General features: G+C 35.4%; 1 protein-coding gene across 4 annotated transcripts in view; it reads right to left on the bottom strand.

Moving 5' to 3' along the window:
* LOC133640437 (transcription factor IIIB 90 kDa subunit-like) overlaps positions 1–27,182 on the bottom strand; it is a 172,808-nt gene that overhangs the window by 3,707 nt on the left and 141,919 nt on the right. For all 4 annotated transcript variants that reach the window (XM_062033850.1, XM_062033847.1, XM_062033848.1 and 1 more), the window contains one exon: positions 21,726–21,777. In XM_062033850.1, coding sequence (XP_061889834.1) covers positions 21,730–21,777 — 48 coding nt within the window. In that variant the 3' untranslated portion in view covers positions 21,726–21,729. The remainder of the gene's footprint in view (positions 1–21,725; positions 21,778–27,182) is intronic.

Below are 27,182 nucleotides of genomic sequence, written 5' to 3'. Positions count from 1 at the left end.
AAATTAAACACTGTTAGTATTAAACACTGTTAGTAATAAACACTGTTAGTAATAAACACTGCTGGTAATAAACACTGTTAGTAATAAACACTGCCAGTAATAAACACTGTCAAAATTAAACACTGTTAGTATTAAACACTGTTAGTAATAAACACTGCCGGTAATAAACACTGTCAAAATTAAACACTGTTACTATTAAACACTGTTAGTAATAAACACTGTTGGTAATAAACACTGCTGGTAATAAACACTGATAGTATTAAACACTGTTAGTATTAAACACTGTAAGTAATAAACACTGTTAGTAATAAACACTGTTAGTAATAAACGCTGTTAGTAATAAACACTGTTAGTAATAAACACTGTTAGTAATAAACACTGTTAGTAATAAACACTGCTAGTAATAAACACTTTCAAAATTAAACGCTGTTAGTATTAAACACTGTTAGTAATAAACGCTGTTAGTAATAAACACTGTTAGTAATAAACACTGCCGGTAATAAACACTGTTAGTAATAAACACTGTTAGTAATGAACACTGTCAAAATTAAACACTGTTAGTATTAAACACTGTTAGTAATAAACACTGCCGGTAATAAACACTGTCAAAATTAAACACCGTCAAAATTAAACACTGTTAGTAATAAACACTGCTGGTAATAAACACTGTTAGTAATAAACACTTTCAAAATTAAACACTGTTAGTATTAAACACTGTTAGTAATAAACACTGTCAAAATTAAACACTTAGTATTAAACACTGTTAGTAATAAACACTGTTAGTATTAAACACTGTTAGTGTTAAACACTGTTAGCAATAAACACTGTCAAAATTAAACGCTGTTATTATCAAACACTGCCAGTAATAAACACTGTCAAAATTAAACACTGTCAAAATTAAACACTGTTAGTAATAAACACTGCTGGTAATAAACACTGTTAGTAATAAACACTGCCAGTAATAAACACTGTCAAAATTAAACACTGTTAGTATTAAACACTGTTAGTAATAAACACTGTCAAAATTAAACACTGTTAGTATTAAACACTGTTAGTAATAAACACTGTCAAAATTAAACACTGTTAGTATTAAACACTGTTAGTAATAAACACTGTCAAAATTAAACACTGTTAGTAATAAACACTGTTAGTAATAAACACTGTCAAAATTAAACACTGTTAGTAATAAAGACTGTTAGTATCAAACACTGTTTGTATTAAACACTGTTAGTAATAAACACTGTCAAAATTAATCACTGTTAATAATAAACACTGCTGGTAATAAAAACTGTTAGTAATAAACACTGCCAGTAATAAACACTGTCAAAATTAAACACTGTTAGTATTAAACACTGTTAGTAATAAACACTGTCAAAATTAAACACTGTTAGTATTAAACACTGTTAGTAATAAACACTGTCAAAATTAAACACTGTTAGTATTAAACACTGTTAGTAATAAACACTGTCAAAATTAAACACTGTTAGTATTAAACACTGTTAGTAATAAACACTGTCAAAATTAAACACTGTTAGTAATAAAGACTGTTAGTAATAAACACTGTCAAAATTAAACACTGTTAGTATTAAACACTGTTAGTAATAAACACTGTCAAAATTAAACACTGTTAGTATTAAACACTGTTAGTATTAAACACTGTTAGTATTAAACACTGTTAGTATTAAACCTGTTAGTTTTAAACACTGTCAAAATTAAACACTGTTTGTATTAAACACTGTTAGTAATAAACACTGTCAAAATTAAACACTGTTAGTATTAAACACTGTTAATAATAAACACTACTGGTAATAAACACTGTTAGTAATAAACACTGCCGGTAATAAACACTGTCAAAATTAAACACTGTTAGTAATAAACACTGTTAGTAATAAACACTGCCAGTAATAAACACTGTCAAAATTAAACACTGTCAGTATTAAACACTGTTAGTATTAAACACTGTTAGTAATAAACACTGTCAAAATTAAACACTGTTAGTATTAAACACTGTTAGTAATAAACACTGTCAAAATTAAACACTGTTAGTATTAAACACTGTTAGTAATAAACACTGTCAAAATTAAAAACTGTTAGTATTAAACACTGTTAGTAATAAACACTGTTAGTAATAAACACTGTCAAAATTAAACGCTGTTAGTAATAAACACTGTTAGTATTAAACACTGTCAAAATTAAACGCTGTTAGTATTAAACACTGTTAGTAATAAACACTGTTAGTATTAAAGACTGTTAGTATTAAACATTGTTAGTAATAAACGCTGTTAGTATTAAACACTGTTAGTAATAAAGACTGTTAGTATTAAACATTGTTAGTAATAAACATTGTTAGTAATAAACACTGTTAGTATTAAACACAGTTAGTAATAAACAAAGTCAAAATTAAATAATTTTAGTATTAAGCACTGTTAGTAATAAACACTGTCAAAATTAAACGCTGTTAGTATTAAACACTGTTAGTAATAAACACTGTTAGTATAAAACACGGTTAGTAATAAACACTGTTAGTATTAAACACTTAGTAATAAACATTGTTAGTATTAAACACTGTTAGTAATAAACACTGTTAGTAATAAACACTGTTAGTAATAAACACTGTTAGTAATAAACACCGTTAGTAATAAACATTGTCAAAATTTAATAATTTTAGTATTAAACACTGTTAGTAATAAACATTGTTAGTTTTAAACACTGTTAGTAATAAACATTGTTAGTTTTAAACACTGTTAGTAATAAACATTGTCAAAATTAAATACTTTTAGTAATAAACACTGTTAGTATTAAACACTGTTAGTAATAAACACTGTTAGTACTAAACACTGTTAGTAATAGACATTGTCAAAATTAAATGCTTTTAGTAATAAACACTGCCGGTAATAAACACTGTTAGTAACAAACAGTGGTAGTAATAAACACTGCCAATAATAAATACTGCCAATAATAAACATTGCCAATAATAATACCTTTTAGTATTAAACACTGCCAATAATAAACATTGCCAATAATAAACCCTTTTAGTAATAAAAGGCAGTATGTGTTGGCAATGTATCATCACCTACTGTATATGTGTAGTATCTGTCATTTTAACCACAACTCATTTGGTCAAAGTTTGTTCAAACTACAACACCCTTTTTTCCGACTTCCTGTTCGTTTTCAGGTGGAAGGGGCTCATTTTTTCCTCATTTTAAAGGTGGCGCTAGAGAGCCAATTTCATAAATTTCCTATTCAGGACCCCCAAAATATAAAATTTTTCACCATACCTGACGCGCCTGCAAAACATGGGGACTTTTCGTGCATGTTAAGGGCCTCAAGAATGCGTCCAAATGCATAGAAGAAATAACACAGTTTCTATAGGGCCCTTGCGGGGCCTGCTCCGCTGCCCGGGCCCTGAAAAACTACTAAACAAGGCTTCCGGGGCGGGGGATGAAAGCCCAGTTGGCAAGAAAGGGGAGTGGTAGCGATGGCTTCATTTGGAGATGTCCGATAATGGCTTTTTTGCCGATATCCGATATTCCGATATTGTCCAACTCTTAATTACCGATTCCGATATCAACCGATACCGATATATACAGTCGTGGAATGAACACATTATTATGCCTAATTTTGTTGTGATGCAATGTAACTTTACCATGAATTGATTAACGTGGACCCCGACTTCAACAAGTTGAAAAACTTTTTCGGGTGTTACCATTTAGTGGTCAATTGTACGGACTATGTACTGTACTGTGCAATCTACTAATACAAGTTTCAATCAATCAATTAATCAATGAAAAACAAGGTTTTCCAAAATAAGAGAACAACTTCAACTCCAGTTATGGAAAAAAAAAAAGTGCCAACATGGCACTGCCATATTTATTATTGAAGTCACAAAGTGCATTATTTTTTTTAACATGCCTCAAAACAGCAGCTCGGAATTTGGGACATGCTCTCCCTGAGATAATCCTGATACCCACTACAACAGTGGTCCCCAACCACCGGGCCGCGGCCCGGTACCGGTCCGTGGACCGGTACCGGTCCGTGGACCGATTGGTACCGGGCCGCACAAGAAATAAAAAAAATAAAAAATAAATAAATAAAAATACCCCCCCCGGTTTGTGGGACAAATTTTGAAGCGTTGACCGGTCCGCAGCTACAAAAAGGTTGGGGACCACTGATATAGAGGATCTTTGACTATGGTTTTTTGCAGTTGATCCTTAAAAACAAGAGTGTTCTTGTCATTTAGAGCAGTGGTCCCCAACCTTTTTGTAGCTGGGGACCGGTCAACGCTTGATAATTTGTCCCACGGACCGGGGGAGGTGTGTGTGTGGGGGGGTAGTAAAAAAAACTTTTTTTTTTTTTTTTGTCATCAAGAAATACAATCATGTGTGTTTACAGACTGTATCCCTGCAGACTGTATTGATTTATATTGATATATAATGTATATATTGTGTTTTTTATCTTGATTTAATAAAAAAAAATAAAAATAAAAAAAAATAACTTTTTTTTTTTTTTTTTTTTAAACTTCTTGTGCGGTCGCGGCCCAGTCTACGGACCGGTACCGGGCCGCGGCCCGGTGGTTGGGGACCACTGATTTAGAGGACCTTTGACTATTGTTTGCTGTAACTGCTTAAAAACAACAATACTCTTGTCATATAGAGCAGTGGTCCCTGGTCCGTGGACCGATTGGTTATTATTGTCGTATTGTAAATGTTGTATTTCTTGCGCGGCCGCACAAGAAATACAACATTTTTAATTTTTCATTTTTATTTTTCATTTTTTTAATTAAATCAACATAAAAAACACAATATATACATTATATATCAATATAAATCAATACAGTCTGCAGGGATACAGTCCGTAAGCACACATGATTGTATTTCTTTATGACAAAAAAACAAAACAAAAAAAAAACTTTTTTTTTTTACATTGACCGGTCCGCAAGTACAAAAAGGTTGGGGACCACTGATATAGAGGATCTTTGACTGTTTTTTGCAGTTGATCCTTAAAAACAAGAGTGTTCTTGTCATTTAGAGGATCTTTGACTATTGTTTGCTGTAACTGCTTAAAAACAACAATACTCTTGTCATATAGAGCAGTGGTCCCCAACCAGTACCGGTCCGTGGACCGATTGGTACCGGGCCGCGGCCGCACAAATAATAAAAAAAATATTTTTTTTATTTTTATTTTTTTTAACTAAATCAACATAAAAAACACAATATATACATTATATATCAATATAAATCAATACAGTCTGCAGGGATACAGTTCGTAAGCACACATGATTGTATTTCTTTATGACAAAAAAAATAAATAAAATAAAATAAAATAAAAATTTTTTTTTACATTGACCGGTCCGCAAGTACAAAAAGGTTGGGGACCACTGATATAGAGGATCTTTGACTGTTTTTTGCAGTTGATCCTTAAAAACAAAAGTGTTTTCAGAGCATACTTGCCAACCTTGAGACCTCCGAATTCGGGAGATTGGGGGAGTGAGGGGGGGGGGGGGTTGTCATTCTTGTTTGGTGTGGGTTCACAGTGTGGCGCATATTTGTAACAGTGTTAACGTTGTTTATACGGCTACCCTCAGTGTGACCTGTATGGCTGTTGACCAAGTATGCCTTGCATTCATGTGATTGGGCCGGCACGCTGTTCGTATGGAGGAAAAGCGGACGTGACGACAGGTTGTAGAGGACGCTAAAGGCAGTGCCTTTAAGGCACGCCCCCAATATTGTTGTCCGGGTGGAAATCGGGAGAAATTCGGGAGAATGGTTGCCCCGGGAGATTTTCGTGAGGGGCACTGAAATTCGGGAGTCTCCCGGGAAAATCGGGAGGGTTGGCAAGTAAGCCCTACGTCCGTGTTAACAGCGGCGTTTTAAAAAGTCATTAATTTTACTTTTTGAAACTGATACTGATCATTTCCGATATTACATTTTAAAGCATTTATCGGCCGACATTATCGGACATCTGCTTAATTCCTCTGGGGTTGTGGGGGCTGAGTAGCGCTTCATAGCGGCAGCCGGCCTCCAGGCACCCAACTCCCCCCTCTTCTGTTGCGAGTCTTGTCCCCCTGTAACGTATGTCTGCTCTTAGTGGGACTGTGCCGAAAATGTAATTTCAGTTCTTATGTGTCTTGTACATGTTAAAGAATGGACAAAATAAAGCTGCTGTCTGTCTGTCTGTCATCTCTAGCTTCATTTGCATCAAACAACTCGAACCATTTTTAGAAGCAGCCAAAAAGTGGCTCTGAGATAGATCTTTATAGCAAAATCTAAGATTTTTAGCAAAGAAGTGACCAAAATGAAGTGTTTTGGGAAAAAAAGCCACAATCACATTGTGAGCACTTTAAAGTGCTAAATGGAGCTCCCGGGCAGAAGTAACAGCACGCGAGTGAACTCGGATTCAACTCCTCCTTGTTTGCCACAAAGCACCAACCACTGTTTGTCGGGATGTCTCACTCTGTTTGTTTCAAAGCTCCTGCGGAACACGAAAGAAGCGCCTCGTCTTCACCTCATCTCCATGGCGACGGCGAGGAGCGCCGCGCTCAGGACTCACAATATTAAAAACAACAATGATGGAGGTGCTGGAGGGTCACAGGGAAGACTGCTGGGACTGACTGGCCTCCATCCTTCCTCCTCCACCTTCATCACGCTTTAACACAAACAAACACCCTCTCCCTTTTCCCCCCCCCATTCCTTCCTTCCTGCTGACTCATCATCACCACACAGCAGCAGCACCAACTAATTAGCAGGTGAGAGCTGCTAAATGGGTCGAGGAGAACACTGCAAAAACTGAAATCTAACTACAAACCCCGTTTCCATATGAGTTGGGAAATTGTGTTAGATGTAAATATAAACAGAATACAATGATTTGCAAATCCTTTTCAACCCATATTCAGTTGAATATGCTACAAAGACAACATATTTGATGTTCAAACTGATAAACTTTTTTTTTTGTTGCAAATAATCATTAACTTTAGAATTTGATGCCAGCAACACGTGACAAAGAAGTTGGGAAAGGTGGCAATAAATACTGATAAAGTTGAGGAATGCTCATCAAACACTTATTTGGTACATCCCACAGGTGAACAGGCAAATTGGGAACAGGTGGGTGCCATGATTGGGTATAAAAGTAGATTCCATGAAATGCTCAGTCATTCACAAACAAGGATGGGGCGAGGGTCACCACTTTGTCAACAAATGCGTGAGCAAATTGTTGAACAGTTTAAGAAACACCTTTCTCAACCAGCTATTGCAAGGAATTTAGGGATTTCACCATCTATGCTCCGTAATATCATCAAAGGGTTCAGAGAATCTGGAGAAATCACTGCACGTAAGCAGCTAAGCCTGTGACCTTCCATCCCTCAGGCTGTACTGCATCAACAAGCGACATCAGTGTGTAAAGGATATCACCACATGGGCTCAGGAACACTTCAGAAACCCACTGACAGTAACTACAGTTGATCGCTACATCTGTAAGTGCAAGTTAAAACTCTCCTATGCAAGGCGAAAACCGTTTATCAACAACACCCAGAAACGCCGTCGGCGTCGCTGGGCCTGAGCTCATCTAAGATGGACTGATACAAAGTGGAAAAGTGTTCTGTGGTCTGACGAGTCCACATTTCAAATTGTTTTTGGAAACTGTGGACGTCCTGTCCTCCGGACCAAAGAGGAAAAGAACCATCTGGATTGTTATAGGCGCAAAGTTGAAAAGCCAGCATCTGTGATGGTATGGGGGTGTATTAGTGCCCAAGACATGGGTAACTTACACATCTGTGATGGCACCATTGATGCTGAAAGGTACATACAGGTTTTGGAGCAACGTTACCATGGACGCCCCTGCTTATTTCAGCAAGACAATGCCAAGCCACGTGTTACATCAACATGGCTTCATAGTAAAAGAGTGCGGGTACTAGACTGGCCTGCCTGTAGTCCAGACCTGTCCCCCATTGAAAATGTGTGGCGCATTATGAAGCCTAAAATAGCAGAAGGGAGACCCCCGGACTGTTGAACAACTTAAGCTGTACATCAAGCAAGAATGGGAAAGAATTCCACCTGAGAAGCTTCAAAAATGTGTCTCCTCAGTTCCCAAACCTTTACTGAGTGTTGTTAAAAGGAAAGGCCATGTAACACAGTGGTGAACATGCCCTTTCCCAACTACTTTGGCACGTGTTGCAGCCATGAAATTCTAAGCTAATTATTATTTGCAAAAAAAAGAAAAAGTTTATGAGTTTGAACATCAAATATCTTGTCTTTGTAGTGCATTCAATTGAATATGGGTTGAAAAGGATTTGCAAATCATTGTATTCCGTTTATATTTACATCTAACACAATTTCCCAACTCATATGGAAACGGGGTTTGTAAGATTAAATATCTCAAATAAGGGTGATATTTGCTTATTTTCTGTCAGATAAGATAATTCTTCCCACTAAGCAGATTTTATGTTAGTGTTTTACTTGTTTTAAGTGTTTTGGTCCTAAATGATCTCAGTAAGATATTACAGCTTGTAGCTGAGATTTGATGACCTATATTGAGTAAAACATGCTTGAAACTAGAATATCAACTGTTGCAAAGCTGTGTCATCAACACTCACAAGTATAAAACTACTTTTTTAAAGTAATAATTTCTTATTTCAAGCATGAAAGAGACAATTGTGTCTCATAATTAAAACAGATGACAGCCAAATGGACTTTGCCGTTTTATTTTCAATGAAACAATAGAAAATAGGTCCTCATATAGTAGTACAGTTGGCACAGTACAGTAAACTGACAGTTAATATTTAAACATTTGACATTTCTAACAATTTTGAACGGAAATAGTTCATGCACATTCAGATAAATTCTTCAAAATTACAATAAAAAAATATTTAGCCGGGGGCCGGGCTGTATATATGCGCACTAATTTACTGAAAGAGCACGCACTAGGCGCGATGATGTCATGTTATCCATGGAAAAAGGCATTTTTAGACAATATGATTTGCCTGAGCGGCTAGGAGACCCCGAGAGTAACAAGCGGTTGCCTTGTTGCTTTTCCATTAAGAACAATAAATCAGCTTTTAGTATAAGTTTGCTGGTTTCAGGAAATGTAATGCAGAGCGCATATCATTATGTCAAAACAATGACACTAGCATTTACTTAATTTAAGAATATTTTTCAACATATTGAGCAAAAAGGTCTCTTTTTTTTTTCTATCAAGAAAAGTGCACTTGTGATTAGTGAGAATATACTTATTTTAAGGTATTTTTGGGTTCATTAAAGTTAGCTAATTTTACTTGTTTTGGAAGGCCTTGACAAGCCGAATTTTCTTGTTCTATTGTCAGATAATTTTGCTTAATTCAAATAAAATATCCCTAATTTTTGTATTTTTAGGGTCCGCACGGACCATTGTCAAAGGAATCCCAAAGGGAGTCCTTTTGCAATGGGACGAAAGGAACCTATTGAAATTGTAAGGTTGTATTATTATTATCATTCTTTATTATTATTCCGCAGCTTTGCGGACTACTTTGCCCCTCTTAACATGCTTCAAAACTCACCAAATTTTACACACACGTAAAAAAACGCCAACAAAACTCTTTAGTAAAAAAACCAAACCTGCGCTCTAGCGCCCCCTAGGAAGAAAACACAGACAACACTTCCTCTAACTCCCAGTACGAATGTCGTAGAGACATGCAACAAAAACCTCTATGTAGGTCTGACTTAGAGCTAGATTTCATACACTGACATCCTTCAGCAAAAATCAACAGGTAGTTGGCAATCACCCCTTCAAAACAAAAGTTTACTAAAAACACTCATTTTTGCCTTTTTGAGCTGTAATTTGACCCCCTTAAAATACTTCAAAACTCACCAAACTTTTTACACACATCAGGACTGGCGGAAATTGCGATCTAATAAAAAAAAACACTTGTTTCAAAACTCACCAAATTTTACACACACGTAAAAAAACGTGAACAAAACTCTTTAGTAAAAAAACCAAACCTGCGCTCTAGCGCCCCCTAGGAAGAAAACACAGACAACACTTCTTCTAACTCCTAGTACGAATGTCGTAGAGACATGCAACAAAAACCTCTATGTAGGTCTGACTTAGAGCTAGATTTCATACACTGACATCCTTCAGCAAAAATCAACAGGAAGTTGGCAATCACCCCTTCAAAACAAAAGTTTACTAAAAACACTCATTTTTGCCTCTTTGAGCTGTAATTTGACCCCCTTAAAATACTTCAAAACTCACCAAACTTTTTACACACATCAGGACTGGCGGAAATTGCGATCTAATAAAAAAACGAACCCCAAAACTCAAAATTGCGCTCTAGCGCCCCCTAGGGATAAAACACAGACAAAACTGCTCCTTGGAGGAAAACACAGACAAAACTGCTTGTAACTTCCTGTAGGAACGTCTTAGAGACATGAAACAAATACCTCTATGTAGGTCTCATTTAGACCTACATTTCATAGATTGACAACCCCCAGCAAAAATCTACAGGAAGTTTGCTATTCCCCCTTCTAAAACAAAAAATGGGTCAAAACTGTCACCTTTTTCCAAACATTATTTCCTCTGAGCGCGTTTGAGATGCAGAGCAAGTAGGTAATGTGCGGGTGAAGATATGTTGAATGGGTACAGGCAGGAAGCACCAGCCAAAGATGCGGACCCGACCAATGCTGCTTGCAGCTTTAATTTTTTTCTTGTTTTTGAACACTGACTTTTTGCAGTGAAGAACGCTTCACGCTTGGAGGGGTGGAGCTCGTTAGGAGGACCGTCTGGAGCAAAGATCGTTCCCGAGGAGATCTGGACCAACAAGGACTTTGAAGCCCAGCTCCTTGAAGCCGGGGTCGGGATGAAGGAGGGTCCCAGAATCCCCTCCTCTGGTCAGTAAAAATGAGAACGGTGCAGTCTAATTCCTGGCCCTGCACGGTTACATAAGGGGGGGCTGCAGCCAATGACCACGGACTTCCAGTTCCCAGGAGAGGGAAGGCATAGCAGGGGTTGTTGCCAAGCAACAAGGCTTGTTGACCTGACCCCCCCTGTTGTGGAAAATGTTTTCTCTCAGCACGTGATGGAGGAAAGGGGAGGGGGGCCGGCGGACAACGGGAGAGCGAAGCCTAAACAGGAAGTGTCAAAAAACGTGTTCTTATTGTCGTTTTGCAGGAAGAGAACGCGGCGAGGAGGAGGAATGCATGCGGGGTAGACCGAGGGACGTGTCGGGAGCGGATGTACAGGAAGAACATCCGGGAAGTAAAAATTCACTTTCTCACCCACTTTGGCTGAGATTTCACATCAAAGTGACAAACAAGGTGGCGGCGCAGGTGCAAAACTGCTCGTTTCCGTCTGGGTGTAGATGACAGCGAGTGTGACTTGGTGTGTCCGGGGAAGCGCGCACACACGCACACACACACACACGCACACACGCACACACACACACACACACACACACACACACACACACACACACACACACACACACACACACACACACACACACACACGCATTCGTGTATTAATGACCTTCTTGAGACCTCCGAATAATGCCCACGTCTTTAGGACCACCCTTTCTAGATATATAAAGATTTGCGTTTACAACATGAATAATATATACATACTATGCAGATATCAACAAGCTTCTTGTGAAAAATGAGTTGGAATTTCACAAAATAAAGGTCACAATTTCTCAAGAAAAACTTGAAATGTTAGCTGTATTTAGGGCTGCAACAACTAAGCGATTAAATCGATTAAAATCGATTATTAAAATAGTTGCCAATTAATTTAGTCATCGATTCGTTGGATCTATGCTATGAGCATGCGCAGAGTTTTTTGTTTTTGTTTTTTTAATAAAAAATTTTTTTTTATTTAATTACATTTTTTATTTTTTTAATAAACCTTTATTTATAAACTGCAACATTTACAAACAGCTGAGAAACAATAATCATGCGCAGTTTTTTGTTTTTTTTTAATAAAAGTTATTTTTAAATTTAATTTACTTTTTTTTTTTTTTAATAAACCTTTATTTATAAACTGCAACATTTACAAACAGCTGAGAAACAATATTCAAAATAAGTATGGTGCCAGTATGTTGGTTTTTTTCAATAAAATACTGGATAGGATAGAAATGTAGTTTGTCTCTTTTATCCGATTATTAATCGATTAATTGAAGTAATAATCGACAGATTAATCGATCATCAAATTAATCGTTAGTTGCAGCCCTAGCTGTATTATAATAAAAGTTGTCATTTTACTCAACGCAAGTCAGAATTTTACAAGAAAAACTGAACATTTGCGCAATGTTATGATAAAAGTTGGAATTTTAGTCAGCTACAGTCGCAATTTTACAAGAAAAGCTCAACATTTTGGCAATTTTATGAAAAGAGTCATCATTTTGCTCGACAAAAGTCACAATTTTATAAGAAAACTAACATGTTGGCAATATTATAATAATAATCTGAATTTTACTCAAAAAAGTCACTATTTTACAAGAACAACAAACACATTGGCAATATTAATAATAATAATAATAATAATAATAATGGATTAGATTTATATAGCGCTTTTCTAGACACTCAAAGCGCTTCACAGAGAAGTGAGAACCCATCATTCATATTTACAACTCATTCATTCGTCATTCATTCTCCGGTGTGAGCGGCACCGGGGGCAAGGGTGAAGTGTCCTGCCCAAGGACACAACGGCAGCGATTTTGGATGGTAAGAGGCGGGGAGCGAACCTGCAACCCTCAGGTTTCTGGCACGGTTGCTCTACCCACTATGCCATACCGCCCCAATATTGCGATAAAAGTCATAATTTCATATGACAAATGTCACCGTTTTGCATAAAAATGTAATAATGTTACATTAAAAAAAGTCATAATTTTACAAGAAAATATTGCAAGGTTACAGAAACAGCAAGAATATGAGAAATTGTTCCCAATTTTAAAAGATAAAAGTCGACACATTGTGACAAAAAGACTGCTTTTGGTAATTTTAATTTTGTTTGTTTGTAATTGGATTTCAATCTTCATCATTTACATCAAGTATGTATCTGTATACATATTTATTTATTTTTTGTTAATAATTTTGGCCAAAGGGGGAGCATTTCAATTTCTTACACACACTTGTTATTTCATATGTTGACCAGAGGGGGAGCACTTTTAAAAACTGACACAGTCAATTTGAAAAATCCCTCCTTTTTGAGACCACCCTAATTTTGGTAGATTTCACCACCAGGGAGCAAATGAGAAATTCTCTATTATATGCAATGGTTTTCCATATTGGGACCATGATTTATGTCCTAACTTGTTCACCGGTCCTCATATGGAAGGTACTTTTCCTTGTTGATGTCTCAAGAAGGTTAGAAATACAAGAACACACACACATTTGTGTATTAATCACCTTCTTGAGACCTCCGAATAATGCCTACGTCTTTAGGACCACCCTTTCTAGATATATAAAGATTTGTGTTTACAACATGAATAATATATACATACTATGCAGATATAAACAAGCTTGTTGTGAAAAATGAGTTGGAATTTCACAAAATAAAAGGTCACAATTTCTCAAGAAAAACTTAAAATGTTAGCTGTATTATAATAAAGGTTGTCATTTTACTCAACGCAAGTCAGAATTTTACAAGAAAAACTGAACATTTGCGCAATATTATGATAAAAGTTGGAATTTTAGTCAGATACAGTCGCAATTTTACAAGAAAAGCTCAACATTTTGGCAATTTTATGAAAAGAGTCATCATTTTGCTCGACAAAAGTCACAATTTTCTAAGAAAACTAACATTTTGGCAATATTATAATAATAATCTGAATTTTACTCAAAAAAGTCACTATTTTACAAGAACAACAAACACATTGGCAATATTGCGATAAAAGTCATAATTTTATATGACAAATGTCAACGTTTTGCATAAAAATGTAATAATGTTACATAAAAAAAAGTCATAATTTTACAAGAAAATATTGCAAGGTTACAGAAACAGCAAGAATATGAGAAATTGTTCCCAATCTTATAAGATAAAAGTCGACACATTGTGACAAAAAGACTGCTCTTAATAAGTTTACATTTTTTTGTTTGTAATTGGATTTTAATCTTCATCATTTACATCAAGTTATTACAGTATGTATCTGTATACATATTTATTTATTTTTTGTTAATAATTTTGGCCAAAGAGGGAGCATTTCAATTTCTTACACACACTTCTTATTTCATATGTTGACCAGAGGGGGAGCACTTTTAAAAACTGACACAGTCAATTTGAAAAATCCCTCCTTTTTGAGACCACCCTAATTTTGGTAGATTTCACCACCAGGGAGCAAATGAGACATTCTCTATTATATGCAATGGTTTTCTGTATTGGGACCACGATTTATGTCCTAACTTGTTCACCGGTCCTCATATGGAAGGTACTTTTCCTTGTTGATGTCTCAAAAATGGTAAAAATACAATAGCCCACAAACATACACACACACATACTGGTTATTCTTTTGAATGGGGACCAAGTTTTTGATCATGACTTGTGGGGACCACCCTTTCTACAGGTTGTGGAGGCATAAAAAAAATTTGGTAAAATGTCCACTGCCCAGTTAGCTCATACACGTCTTTAAATCTCTGACTTGATGAAGTAATGTGCTGATCATTCTTACTGGGGACCCTGGGGAAAAAGAGTTAATATGGTTCATGGGGACCACATTTGAATAATTTTGCATAATTCACACAAATTTGTACGTGACTACTGAGTACCATTTAAAAAAAAAAATGACATGATCCTCAGAATACTACGGAGCCCCTAAAGGGACATGGGGGAAATTATTTTTTTTATAATTTTTTTTTTTTAAATTTTTTTTTCAAGACATGTATCTCGTGCGCACGAGAAATTTTTTATAAAGTTATAAAAAAACATTTTTTTAAATTATATATTTATATATATTTTTTAATGTTTTTTTATTATAAATGATAAATTTATAAATTATAAATATATATTTTTTTAAACATGTTCTCAAGCGCACAAGAAACTATCTCGTGCGCATGAGAAATTTTCTCGTGCGCACGAAAAAAAAAAAAAATTATACATTTATATTTTTTTATAATTTTATAGAAAGTTTTTCGTGCGCACGAGATACATGTCTAAAAAAAAAAAAATTATACATTTTTATTTTTTATAACTATATAAAAAGTTTCTCGTGCGCACGAGATACATGTCTAAAAAAATAGATTAAAAAAATGACACATTTTTATTTTTATTTTTTTTATAACTTTATAAAAAGTTTCTCATGTCTTAAAAAAATAAATAAAAATAAAATTATAAAAAAACATTTTTCCCCTATGTCCCTTTAGGGGCTCCGTAGAATACAGCACTACAGCTGTCCTCTTATAGGAAGTTTCACCACTTAAATGTTCAAGCAAATCCTGCACTTAGGCATCTTCAGAATGGATCTGACTATCATTTAAAAAGGTTTCCCTTTAGGGGACCTGTTTTTTTGTCCCCATACCGTCAGAGGTCCCCTAAAGGTGACTGTGTAAACAGAGCCATGTCCCCATTAAGTAAGAATTGCCAGAACACACGCACAAACGCACGCACACACACACACACACACACACACACACACACACACACACACACACACACACACACACACACACACACACACACACACACACACACACACACACACACACACACACACACACACACACACACACACACACACACACGCTGCAGCAGACAAGCAAAATGTTGCGGCTCCATCTATTCGCTGGCCGGGAGCCAACAGGAGTCCATCATGCAGCGGCAGAGTGGGGGGTGGGGGGGATAAAAAAGTGCTGCTGAAGACATTTGGACTTAAAGGGATTTGCTTCTAGGACCTTCCTGCCAGGAGACTGGAAATGGGGGTGAGGGTGTGTGTCGGTTGGCGTGAAGGGCAAAGAAACAAAGCAGGTTGGACTCAGTTAGTGGAGATGTATTCCTCCCAAGGCTCTCAGCGGGAGTGTGGAGCAATTAAATGTGAGACAGCCGAGTGGCAAACTACATGTTGTCCTTCTGGGGACGTCACAGCGTCTCCCTGACTGGACTTGCCTCCATCATCTCACTTACACCCACCAACATCTTCTTTAGACATCTTCCTACATTGTTATTACACCTTCATAGACGTGTTCCGATATTGTTACATGTTCATACACATGTTCCAATATTGTTATTACATGTTCATACACGTGTTCCAATATTGTTAATACACGTCGAGACATGTTACTACATTGTTACATGTTCATAGACGTGTTCCAATATTGTTATTACATGTTCATACACGTGTTCCAATATTGTTAATACACGTCGAGACATGTTACTACATTGTTACATGTTCATAGACGTGTTCCAATATTGTTATTACATGTTCATACACGTGTTCCAATATTGTTAATACACGTCGAGACATGTTACTACATTGTTACATGTTCATAGACGTGTTCCTACATTGTTATTACACATTCATAGACGTGTTCTGATATTGTTACATGTTCACAAACCTGTTCCTACATTGTTATTACACATTCATAGCCGGTTTCCGATATTGTTAAATGTTCATAAACCTGTTCCTGCATTGTTATTACACATTCATAGATGTGTTCCGATATTGTTACATTTTCACAAACCTGTTCCTACATTGTTATTACACGTTCATAGACGTGTTCTGATATTGTTACATGTTCACAAACCTGTTCCTACATTGTTATTACACATTCATAGATGTGTTCCGATATTGTTACATGTTCATAAACCTGATCGTACATTGTTATTACACATTCATAGATGTGTTCCGATATTGTTACATGTTCACAAACCTGTTCCTACATTGTTATTACACATTCACAGAAGTGTTCTGATATTGTTACATGTTCACAAACCTGTTCCTACATTGTTATTACACATTCATAGACGTGTTCCGATATTGTTACATGTTCATAAACCTGATCGTACATTGTTATTACACATTCATAGACATGTTCCGATATTGTTACATGTTCACAAACCTGTTTCTGCATTGTTAATACACGTTCATAGACGTGTTCCGATATTGTTACATGTTCATAAACCTGTTCCTACATTGTTAATACACGTTCATAGACGTGTTCCGATATTGTTACATGTTTATAAACCTGATCGTACATTGTTATTACACATTCATAGACGTGTTCCGATATTGTTACATGTTCATAAACCTGTTCCTACATTGTTAATACACGCTCATAGACATGTTCCGATATTGTTACATGTTTATAAACCTGATCGTACATTGTTATTACACATTCATAGACGTGTTCCGATATTGTTACATGTTCATAAACCTGTTCCTACATTGTTATTACACATTCATAGACATGTTCCGATATTGTTACATGTTCATAAACCTGTTCCTACATTGTTATTACACATTCATAGACGTGTTCCGATATTGTTACATGTTCACAAACCTGTTCCTGCATTGTTATTACACATTCATAGACGTGTTCCAATATTGTTACATGTTCACAAACCTGTTCCTACATTGTTATTACACATTCATAGACGTGTTCCGATATTGTTACATGTTCACAAACCTGTTCTTACATTGTTATTACACATTCATAGACGTGTTCCGATATTGTTACATGTTCACAAACCTGTTCCTGCATTGTTAATACACATTCATAGACGTGTTCCGATATTGTTACATGTTCATAAACCTGTTCGTACATTGTTATTACACATTCATAGACGTGTTCCAATATTGTTACATGTTCACAAACCTGTTCCTGCATTGTTATTACACATTCATAGACGTGTTCCAATATTGTTACATGTTCACAAACCTGTTCCTACATTGTTATTACACATTCATAGACGTGTTCCGATATTGTTACATGTTCACAAACCTGTTCTTACATTGTTATTACACATTCATAGACGTGTTCCGATATTGTTACATGTTCACAAACCTGTTCCTGCATTGTTAATACACATTCATAGACGTGTTCCGATATTGTTACATGTTCATAAACCTGTTCGTACATTGTTATTACACATTCATAGACGTGTTCCAATATTGTTACATGTTCACAAACCTGTTCCTGCATTGTTATTACACATTCATAGACGTGTTCCAATATTGTTACATGTTCACAAACCTGTTCCTGCATTGTTATTACACATTCATAGACGTGTTCCAATATTGTTACATGTTCACAAACCGGTTCCTACATTGTTATTACACATTCATAGACGTGTTCCGATATTGTTACATGTTCACAAACCTGTTCCTGCATTGTTAATACACATTCATAGACGTGTTCCGATATTGTTACATGTTCATAAACCTGTTCGTACATTGTTATTACACATTCATAGACGTGTTCCAATATTGTTACATGTTCACAAACCTGTTCCTGCATTGTTATTACACATTCATAGACGTGTTCCGATATTGTTAAATGTTCACAAACCTGTTCCTGCATTGTTATTACACATTCATAGATGTGTTCCGATATTGTTACATTTTCACAAACCTGTTCCTGCATTGTTATTACACATTCATAGACGTGTTCCAATATTGTTACATGTTCACAAACCTGTTCCTACATGGTTATTACACATTCATAGACGTGTTCCGATATTGTTAAATGTTCACAAACCTGTTCCAGCATTGTTATTACACATTCATAGATGTGTTCCGATATTGTTACATTTTCACAAACCTGTTCCTACATTGTTATTACACGTTCATAGACGTGTTCTGATATTGTTACATGTTCACAAACCTGTTCCTACATTGTTATTACACATTCATAGATGTGTTCCGATATTGTTACATGTTCATAAACCTGATCGTACATTGTTATTACACATTCATAGATGTGTTCCGATATTGTTACATGTTCACAAACCTGTTCCTACATTGTTATTACACATTCACAGAAGTGTTCTGATATTGTTACATGTTCACAAACCTGTTCCTACATTGTTATTACACATTCATAGACGTGTTCCGATATTGTTACATGTTCATAAACCTGATCGTACATTGTTATTACACATTCATAGACATGTTCCGATATTGTTACATGTTCACAAACCTGTTTCTGCATTGTTAATACACGTTCATAGACGTGTTCCGATATTGTTACATGTTCATAAACCTGTTCCTACATTGTTAATACACGTTCATAGACGTGTTCCGATATTGTTACATGTTTATAAACCTGATCGTACATTGTTATTACACATTCATAGACGTGTTCCGATATTGTTACATGTTCATAAACCTGTTCCTACATTGTTAATACACGCTCATAGACATGTTCCGATATTGTTACATGTTTATAAACCTGATCGTACATTGTTATTACACATTCATAGACGTGTTCCGATATTGTTACATGTTCATAAACCTGTTCCTACATTGTTATTACACATTCATAGACATGTTCCGATATTGTTACATGTTCATAAACCTGTTCCTACATTGTTATTACACATTCATAGACGTGTTCCGATATTGTTACATGTTCACAAACCTGTTCCTGCATTGTTATTACACATTCATAGACGTGTTCCAATATTGTTACATGTTCACAAACCTGTTCCTACATTGTTATTACACATTCATAGACGTGTTCCGATATTGTTACATGTTCACAAACCTGTTCTTACATTGTTATTACACATTCATAGACGTGTTCCGATATTGTTACATGTTCACAAACCTGTTCCTGCATTGTTAATACACATTCATAGACGTGTTCCGATATTGTTACATGTTCATAAACCTGTTCGTACATTGTTATTACACATTCATAGACGTGTTCCAATATTGTTACATGTTCACAAACCTGTTCCTGCATTGTTATTACACATTCATAGACGTGTTCCAATATTGTTACATGTTCACAAACCTGTTCCTACATTGTTATTACACATTCATAGACGTGTTCCGATATTGTTACATGTTCACAAACCTGTTCTTACATTGTTATTACACATTCATAGACGTGTTCCGATATTGTTACATGTTCACAAACCTGTTCCTGCATTGTTAATACACATTCATAGACGTGTTCCGATATTGTTACATGTTCATAAACCTGTTCGTACATTGTTATTACACATTCATAGACGTGTTCCAATATTGTTACATGTTCACAAACCTGTTCCTGCATTGTTATTACACATTCATAGACGTGTTCCAATATTGTTACATGTTCACAAACCTGTTCCTGCATTGTTATTACACATTCATAGACGTGTTCCAATATTGTTACATGTTCACAAACCGGTTCCTACATTGTTATTACACATTCATAGACGTGTTCCGATATTGTTACATGTTCACAAACCTGTTCCTGCATTGTTAATACACATTCATAGACGTGTTCCGATATTGTTACATGTTCATAAACCTGTTCGTACATTGTTATTACACATTCATAGACGTGTTCCAATATTGTTACATGTTCACAAACCTGTTCCTGCATTGTTATTACACATTCATAGACGTGTTCCGATATTGTTAAATGTTCACAAACCTGTTCCTGCATTGTTATTACACATTCATAGATGTGTTCCGATATTGTTACATTTTCACAAACCTGTTCCTGCATTGTTATTACACATTCATAGACGTGTTCCAATATTGTTACATGTTCACAAACCTGTTCCTACATGGTTATTACACATTCATAGACGTGTTCCGATATTGTTAAATGTTCACAAACCTGTTCCAGCATTGTTATTACACATTCATAGATGTGTTCCGATATTGTTACATTTTCACAAACCTGTTCCTGCATTGTTATTACACATTCATAGACGTGTTCCGATATTGTTAAATGTTCACAAACCTGTTCCTGCATTGTTATTACACATTCATAGATGTGTTCCGATATTGTTACATTTTCACAAACCTGTTCCTACATTGTTAATACACGTTCATAGACGTGTTCCAATATTGTTACATGTTCACAAACCTGTTCCTGCATTGTTAATACACGTTCATAGACGTGTTCCAATATTGTTACATGTTCACAAACCTGTTCCTGCATTGTTAATACACGTTCATAGACGTGTTCCGATATTGTTACAGTTTCACAAACCTGTTCCTACATTGTTATTACACATTCATAGACGTGTTCCGATATTGTTACATGTTCACAAACCTGTTCCTGCATTGTTAATACACGTTCATAGACGTGTTCCTACATTGTTACATGTTCATAGATGTGTTCCTACATAGTTAGACACATTCATAGGCGTGTTCCTACATTGTTAGGTGTTCATAGATGTGTTCCTACATAGTTAAGACACATTCATAGGCGTGTTCAACATTGTTTGACGCGTTCATTGACGTGTTCAAATATTGTTAGACGTTCACAGACGTGTTCCTACATCCACCCATGTTCTACCACTTTGTGAGACACGAAAGGGTTTCTACATAGCTGGGTGTGTTCCTATATTGTTGCACGTTCTAAGACATTTCAACTACCTCGCTAGACACGTTCATAGACGTGTTCCTACATTACATGTCACAATATCGTTACAGTGGCCAATAACTTCAAAGACCGCTACTGTAAAGAGACGCCCACTTTTAGTCACATGCTCGAGTAGACGCACACACCAGTGATCGCTCCGACAATAAAACACGTTGAGGTGGTGTCCTTCAAGGTCGTAAACATGTTTACTGATGTGTCATAAAAACAATGATGAAGAGGTCTTACCTGCTCAATGGCCATCTTTTTGTTGGGTTGACCAGTGACAAACGGTTGTAACCTAAAAAAAACAACAACAGTCATTTTTGTTAAAGAACACTTTTTATTCTCACAATAAAACTTTGATGCACCTTTCATTATCTCCAAGTTTGACTTATAACTAGAGATGTCCGATAATATCGGACTGCCGATATTTTTGGCCGATAAATGCTTTAAAATGTAATATCGGAAATTATCGGTATCGGTTTCAAAAAGTACAATTTATGACTTTTTAAAACGCCGCTGTACGGAGTGGTACACGGACGTAGGGAGAAGTATAGAGATTAGTTGCGTCTCCCGGTCATACTTGCCAACCCTCCCCATTTTCCCGGGAGACTCCCGAATTTCAGTGCCCCTCCCGAAATTCTCCCGGGGCAAACATTCTCCCGAATTTCTCCCGATTTCCACCCAGACAACAATATTGGGAACGTGCCTTAAAGGCGTGCCGGCCCAATCACAAAATATCTACGTCTTTCCACACACACAAGTGAATGCATGCATACTTGATCAACAGCCATACAGGTCACACTGAGAGTGACCGTATAAACAACTTTAACACTGTTACAAATATGCGCCACACTGTGAACCCACACCAAACAAGAATGACAAACACAATTCGGGAGAACATCCGCACCGTAACACAACATAAGCACAACAGAACAAATACCCAGAACCCCCTGCAGCACTTACTCTTCCCTGTAACCTTGTTACATTGTTTAATGCTTCCAGCGGGGCATCACAACAAAATTAGGCATAATAATGTGTTAATTCCACGACTGTATATATCAGTTGATATCGGAATCGGTAATTAAAATTTGGACAATATCGGAATATCGTGTATCGGCAAAAAAGCCATTATCGGACATCTGTAGGATAGATATTATTGCATAGTTTGATTTTTTTTTTTTTTTAGCTCATGTCTACTTTGAGTGGAACGATCTAAGGCCCTTGCGTACGCAGATAGTTCGCACACTGCTTGCTGCACAGTAGCCCACCACTTTGTTTACTTCCGTCCGCAAGTCACGTGACTGAATACTAGGGATGATGTTTGATAAGATATTATTGAGCTCGAGCCCATTATCGAATCCTCTTATAGAATCCAGATAGGTTGTTGTATATGGAAAAAAAAACACACAATATTTGGTTTAACAAATGCTCACTTTTATTTTATAAGAAAAAAATAAAATAACATAAATAAAGAAATATTGACTGTTGTTGCAGATAGACGTTTTCTCGTCGTATTTTTTTTTGTAAAATGAAGCCATGCCTTGAGGCGTTTTTTTTTCGGTCCATTGTTGTTGCTGCTTCTGTATCTGCCGCCTAATGACTGAGCTACGTCATTTCCTGGGATGTGCCACAGGGCATTTCCTGTGGGACGGGATTCGTTCCCAGGGATTCGAATAAAAAAACAACTCTTTTTCTTTACTATAGTGGCCTCGATAATGGCAACCGGTTCTCAAAAAGGGATTCGAGTGCATGGAATCGGTTCTTTTCTTATCGAACGGTTCTTTTCTTATCGAACGACCAGGAGAACCGGTTTCGAACGTCATCCCTACTGAATACGACCTATTCCAGGTGTGCCATAGCGTAACACTTGTGTAACACTTCTCAAGCGTTTGTCAAGACTTGTATACATGCGGACTCTAATTACAGAATGTGTTTGGGGGGATGCCGTGTTGCAGTTACTGTAATATTCCACTAAGCTGTGTTCTGTGTGAAATGCACATGAGTGGGGGGAAAAAACATGCTTTGAGGGGTTTGTGTGTGAATGAAAGGAGACAAACGTTGGAGGTTTTGTTCAATGAAGTTGATGAACATTTAGCCATCCCTCCTTGTGGCATAAACGCTCGTCAACCCTCCGTCTGGGGGACCGTCCAAAAGTGGAACGTTACCATTACAGCGTATTGTCACAGGACGGCGTGAGAATGGAATTGTACGTTTGATTGACAGCTACAATCTCCTGGCAGACACCCGCTCACACAATCAGCGGCGAGAGCGTTGCTGCCAGCGTCACCCCAGGCAACGGCGACAGCAGCGATCCCCCCCTCCTCCACACCTTCCCACCAGCCCCGTGCTCCCTGGCGGCTTACAGTAAATGTTCTCCCCGTGCTGATAAGAGCGAGCTCCTAATTAATCTGCCTGGAGCGGGGGAGGGGCCCGGGGGTGAGAAAATCACAGCTAGTATGGCGAACCGCTCCCCGCTGTTCAGGGTCGAGTCATACATGTGCTCGACGAGACGCCCCGGGGGGGCGATCCATGTGTCGTATGATAAATACTTAACGACCACCACTACAAAGACATCACCGTCAAAACGACTTTTTTCTGCTTTTTGTCGCCATTTTGCGCGTTCGTGTCAGTTGAACATGTGTTGGTCATTTCTGTCCGCTGGTGATGTGCGATACCACTGATTTCCTTTACGATCTGATGCAAAGTTAAATTCAGGATGGTATCGGCGATACCGATACTTGGCGCAAATATTTCGAACATGTCTGCTAAAATTTTTAAAGTTGTGTATTTTAAATAACATCCATCCATCCATTCATTTTTTTACCGCTTATGTATCTAAAAAAAACAAAACAGTAATAATGTAAGAAAAAAATAGCAAAACATCGGAATGTATTGAGAAAATATGGAGCCCCTAAAGGGACATGGGGGAAAAAAATGTTTTTATAATTTTTTTTTTTAATAATTTTTTTTTTTTTTTAAGACATGTATCTCATGCGCACGAGAAACTATAATTTTTAAAAAAAAATTTTAGACATGTATCTCGTTTGCACAAGAAACTTTTTATAAAATTATAAAAATAAAAATAAAAATTGTATTATTTATTTATTTAATTTTTATTTTTTTTTAAATAAAAAAAATAATGAATTTAAAAAAAAATATTTTTAAATAATTTTATAAAAAGTTTCTCGTGCAAACGAGATACATGTCTAAAAAAAATAAAAAAATACAATAAAAAAAAATTATAACAAAATAAATTTCCCCCATGTCCCTATAGGGGCTCCGTAAGAAAAAGCTGAAATTGTTAAATTAATAATAATATTCACAAATTTGTGTCTTTAAATAAATATCATTTTAAAGCCTTTTTTTATTATTAAAAAATGTCAAAATAACCCCTCTATACTTGACTTTTCAGTATGCAGCCCTTGATGGAAAAAAAGTAGACGCTCCTGACCTAAAATATTAGAAGCTCTCAAAATAAAAAATATACTTGATTTAAACAAAGTTTGGTAAGTTCATTAAAAAATAAAATACTGACTTATGACCTAATGTGACAAATGACAACAATCATAATAAACATCTAAATAATAAATAATAAACACGTCTTGGTCATTTCTGTCCGCTGGTGATGTGTGATACCACTGATTTCCTTTACGATATGATACCAAGTAAAATTCAGGATGGTATCGGCGATACCGATACTTGGCGCAAATTTTTCGGACATGTCTGCTAAAATTTTTAAAGTTGTGTATTTTAAATAACATCCATCCATCCATTCATTTTTTTACCGCTTATGTATCTAAAAAAAACAAAACAGTAATAATGTAAGAAAAAAAGAGCAAAACATCGGAATGTAATGAAAAAAGATGAAATTGTTAAATTACTAATAATATACACAAAATTGTGTCTTTAAATAAATATAATTTTAAAGCCTTTTTTTTAATTAAAAAATGTCAAAATAACCCCTGCATACTTGACTTTTCCTGATGGAAAAAACAGTAAACGCTCCTGACCTAAAATATTAGAAGCTCTCAAAATAAAAATAAAAAATATACTTAATTTAAACAAATTTGGTAAGTTCATTAAAAAATAAAATACTGACTTATTACCTAGTGTGACAAATGACAAAAATCATAATAAACATTTAAATAATAAACACATGTCTTGGTCATTTCTGTCCGCTGGTGATGTGCGATACCACTGATTTCCTTTACGATCTGATGCAAAGTTAAATTCAAGATGGTATCGGCGATACCGATACTTGGCGCAAATATTTCGAACATGTCTGCTAAAATTTTTAAAGTTGTGTATTTTAAATAACATCCATCCATCCATTCATTTTTTTTACCGCTTATGTATCTAAAAAAAAAGAAAACAGTAATAATGTAAGAAAAAAAGAGCAAAACATCGGAATGTATTGAGAAAATATGGAGCCCCTAAAGGGACATGGGGGAAAAAAATGTTTTTATAATTTTTTTTTTTTATAATTTTTTTTTAAGAAATGTATCTCATGCGCACGAGAAACTATAATTTATTTTTATTTTTTTTAGACACGTATCTCGTTTGCACAAGAAACTTTTTATAAAATTATAAAAATAAAAATAAAAATTGTATTATTTATTTATTTAATTTTTTATTTTTTTTAAATAAAAAAAATAATGAATTTAAAAAAAAATCTTTTTAAATAATTTTATAAAAAGTTTCTCGTGCAAACGAGATACATGTCTAAAAAAAATAAAAAAATACAATAAAAAAAATTTATAACAAAATAAATTTCCCCCATGTCCCTATAGGGGCTCCGTAAGAAAAAGCTGAAATTGTTAAATTAATAATAATGTTCACAAATGTGTGTCTTTTAAAAAATATCATTTTAAAGCCTTTTTTTATTATTCAAAAAATTTCAAAATAACCCCTCTATACTTGACTTTACAGTATGCAGCCCTTGATGGAAAAAAAGTAGACGCTCCTGACCTAAAATATTAGAAGCTCTCAAAATAAAAATAAAAAATATATTTAATTTAAACAAAGTTTGGTAATTTAATAAAAAAATAAAATACTGACTTATGCCCTAATGTGACAAATGACAAAAATCATAATAAACACTTAAATAATAAATAATAAACACATGTCTTGGTCATTTCTGTCCGCTGGTGATGTGCGATACCACTGATTTCCTTTACGATCTGATGCCAAGTCAAATTCTGGATGGTATCGGCGATACCGATACTTGGCGCAAATATTTCGAACATGTCTGCTAAAATTTTTAAAGTTGTGTATTTTAAATAACATCCATCCATCCATTCATTTTTTTACCGCTTATGTATCTAAAAAAAAAAAAAAACAGTAATAATGTAAGAAAAAAAGAGCAAAACATCGGAATGTATTGAGAAAATACGGAGCCCCTAAAGGGACATGGGGGGGAAAAAAATTATATAATTTTTTTTTTTTTAGACATGTATCTCGTGCGCACGAGAAACTATAATTAAATTTTTTTTTTTTAGACATGTATCTTGTTTGCACAAGAAACTTTTTATAAAATTATAAAAAAAATGTAATTATTTTTTTAGACATGTATCTCGTTTGCACATGTCTAAAATTGTTTTATTTTTTTAAAAATACAATAAAAAATCAAAACAAAAAAAATTTCCCCCATGTCCCTTAGGGGGCTCCGTAAGAAAAAGCTGAAATTGTTAAATTGATAAT

Source organism: Entelurus aequoreus, linkage group LG23 (assembly GCF_033978785.1).
Source record: "Entelurus aequoreus isolate RoL-2023_Sb linkage group LG23, RoL_Eaeq_v1.1, whole genome shotgun sequence".
Taxonomy (NCBI): domain Eukaryota; kingdom Metazoa; phylum Chordata; class Actinopteri; order Syngnathiformes; family Syngnathidae; genus Entelurus; species Entelurus aequoreus.
Note: the sequence above shows the minus strand (reverse complement) of the source record. Positions and strands in the feature narration are given on the sequence as shown.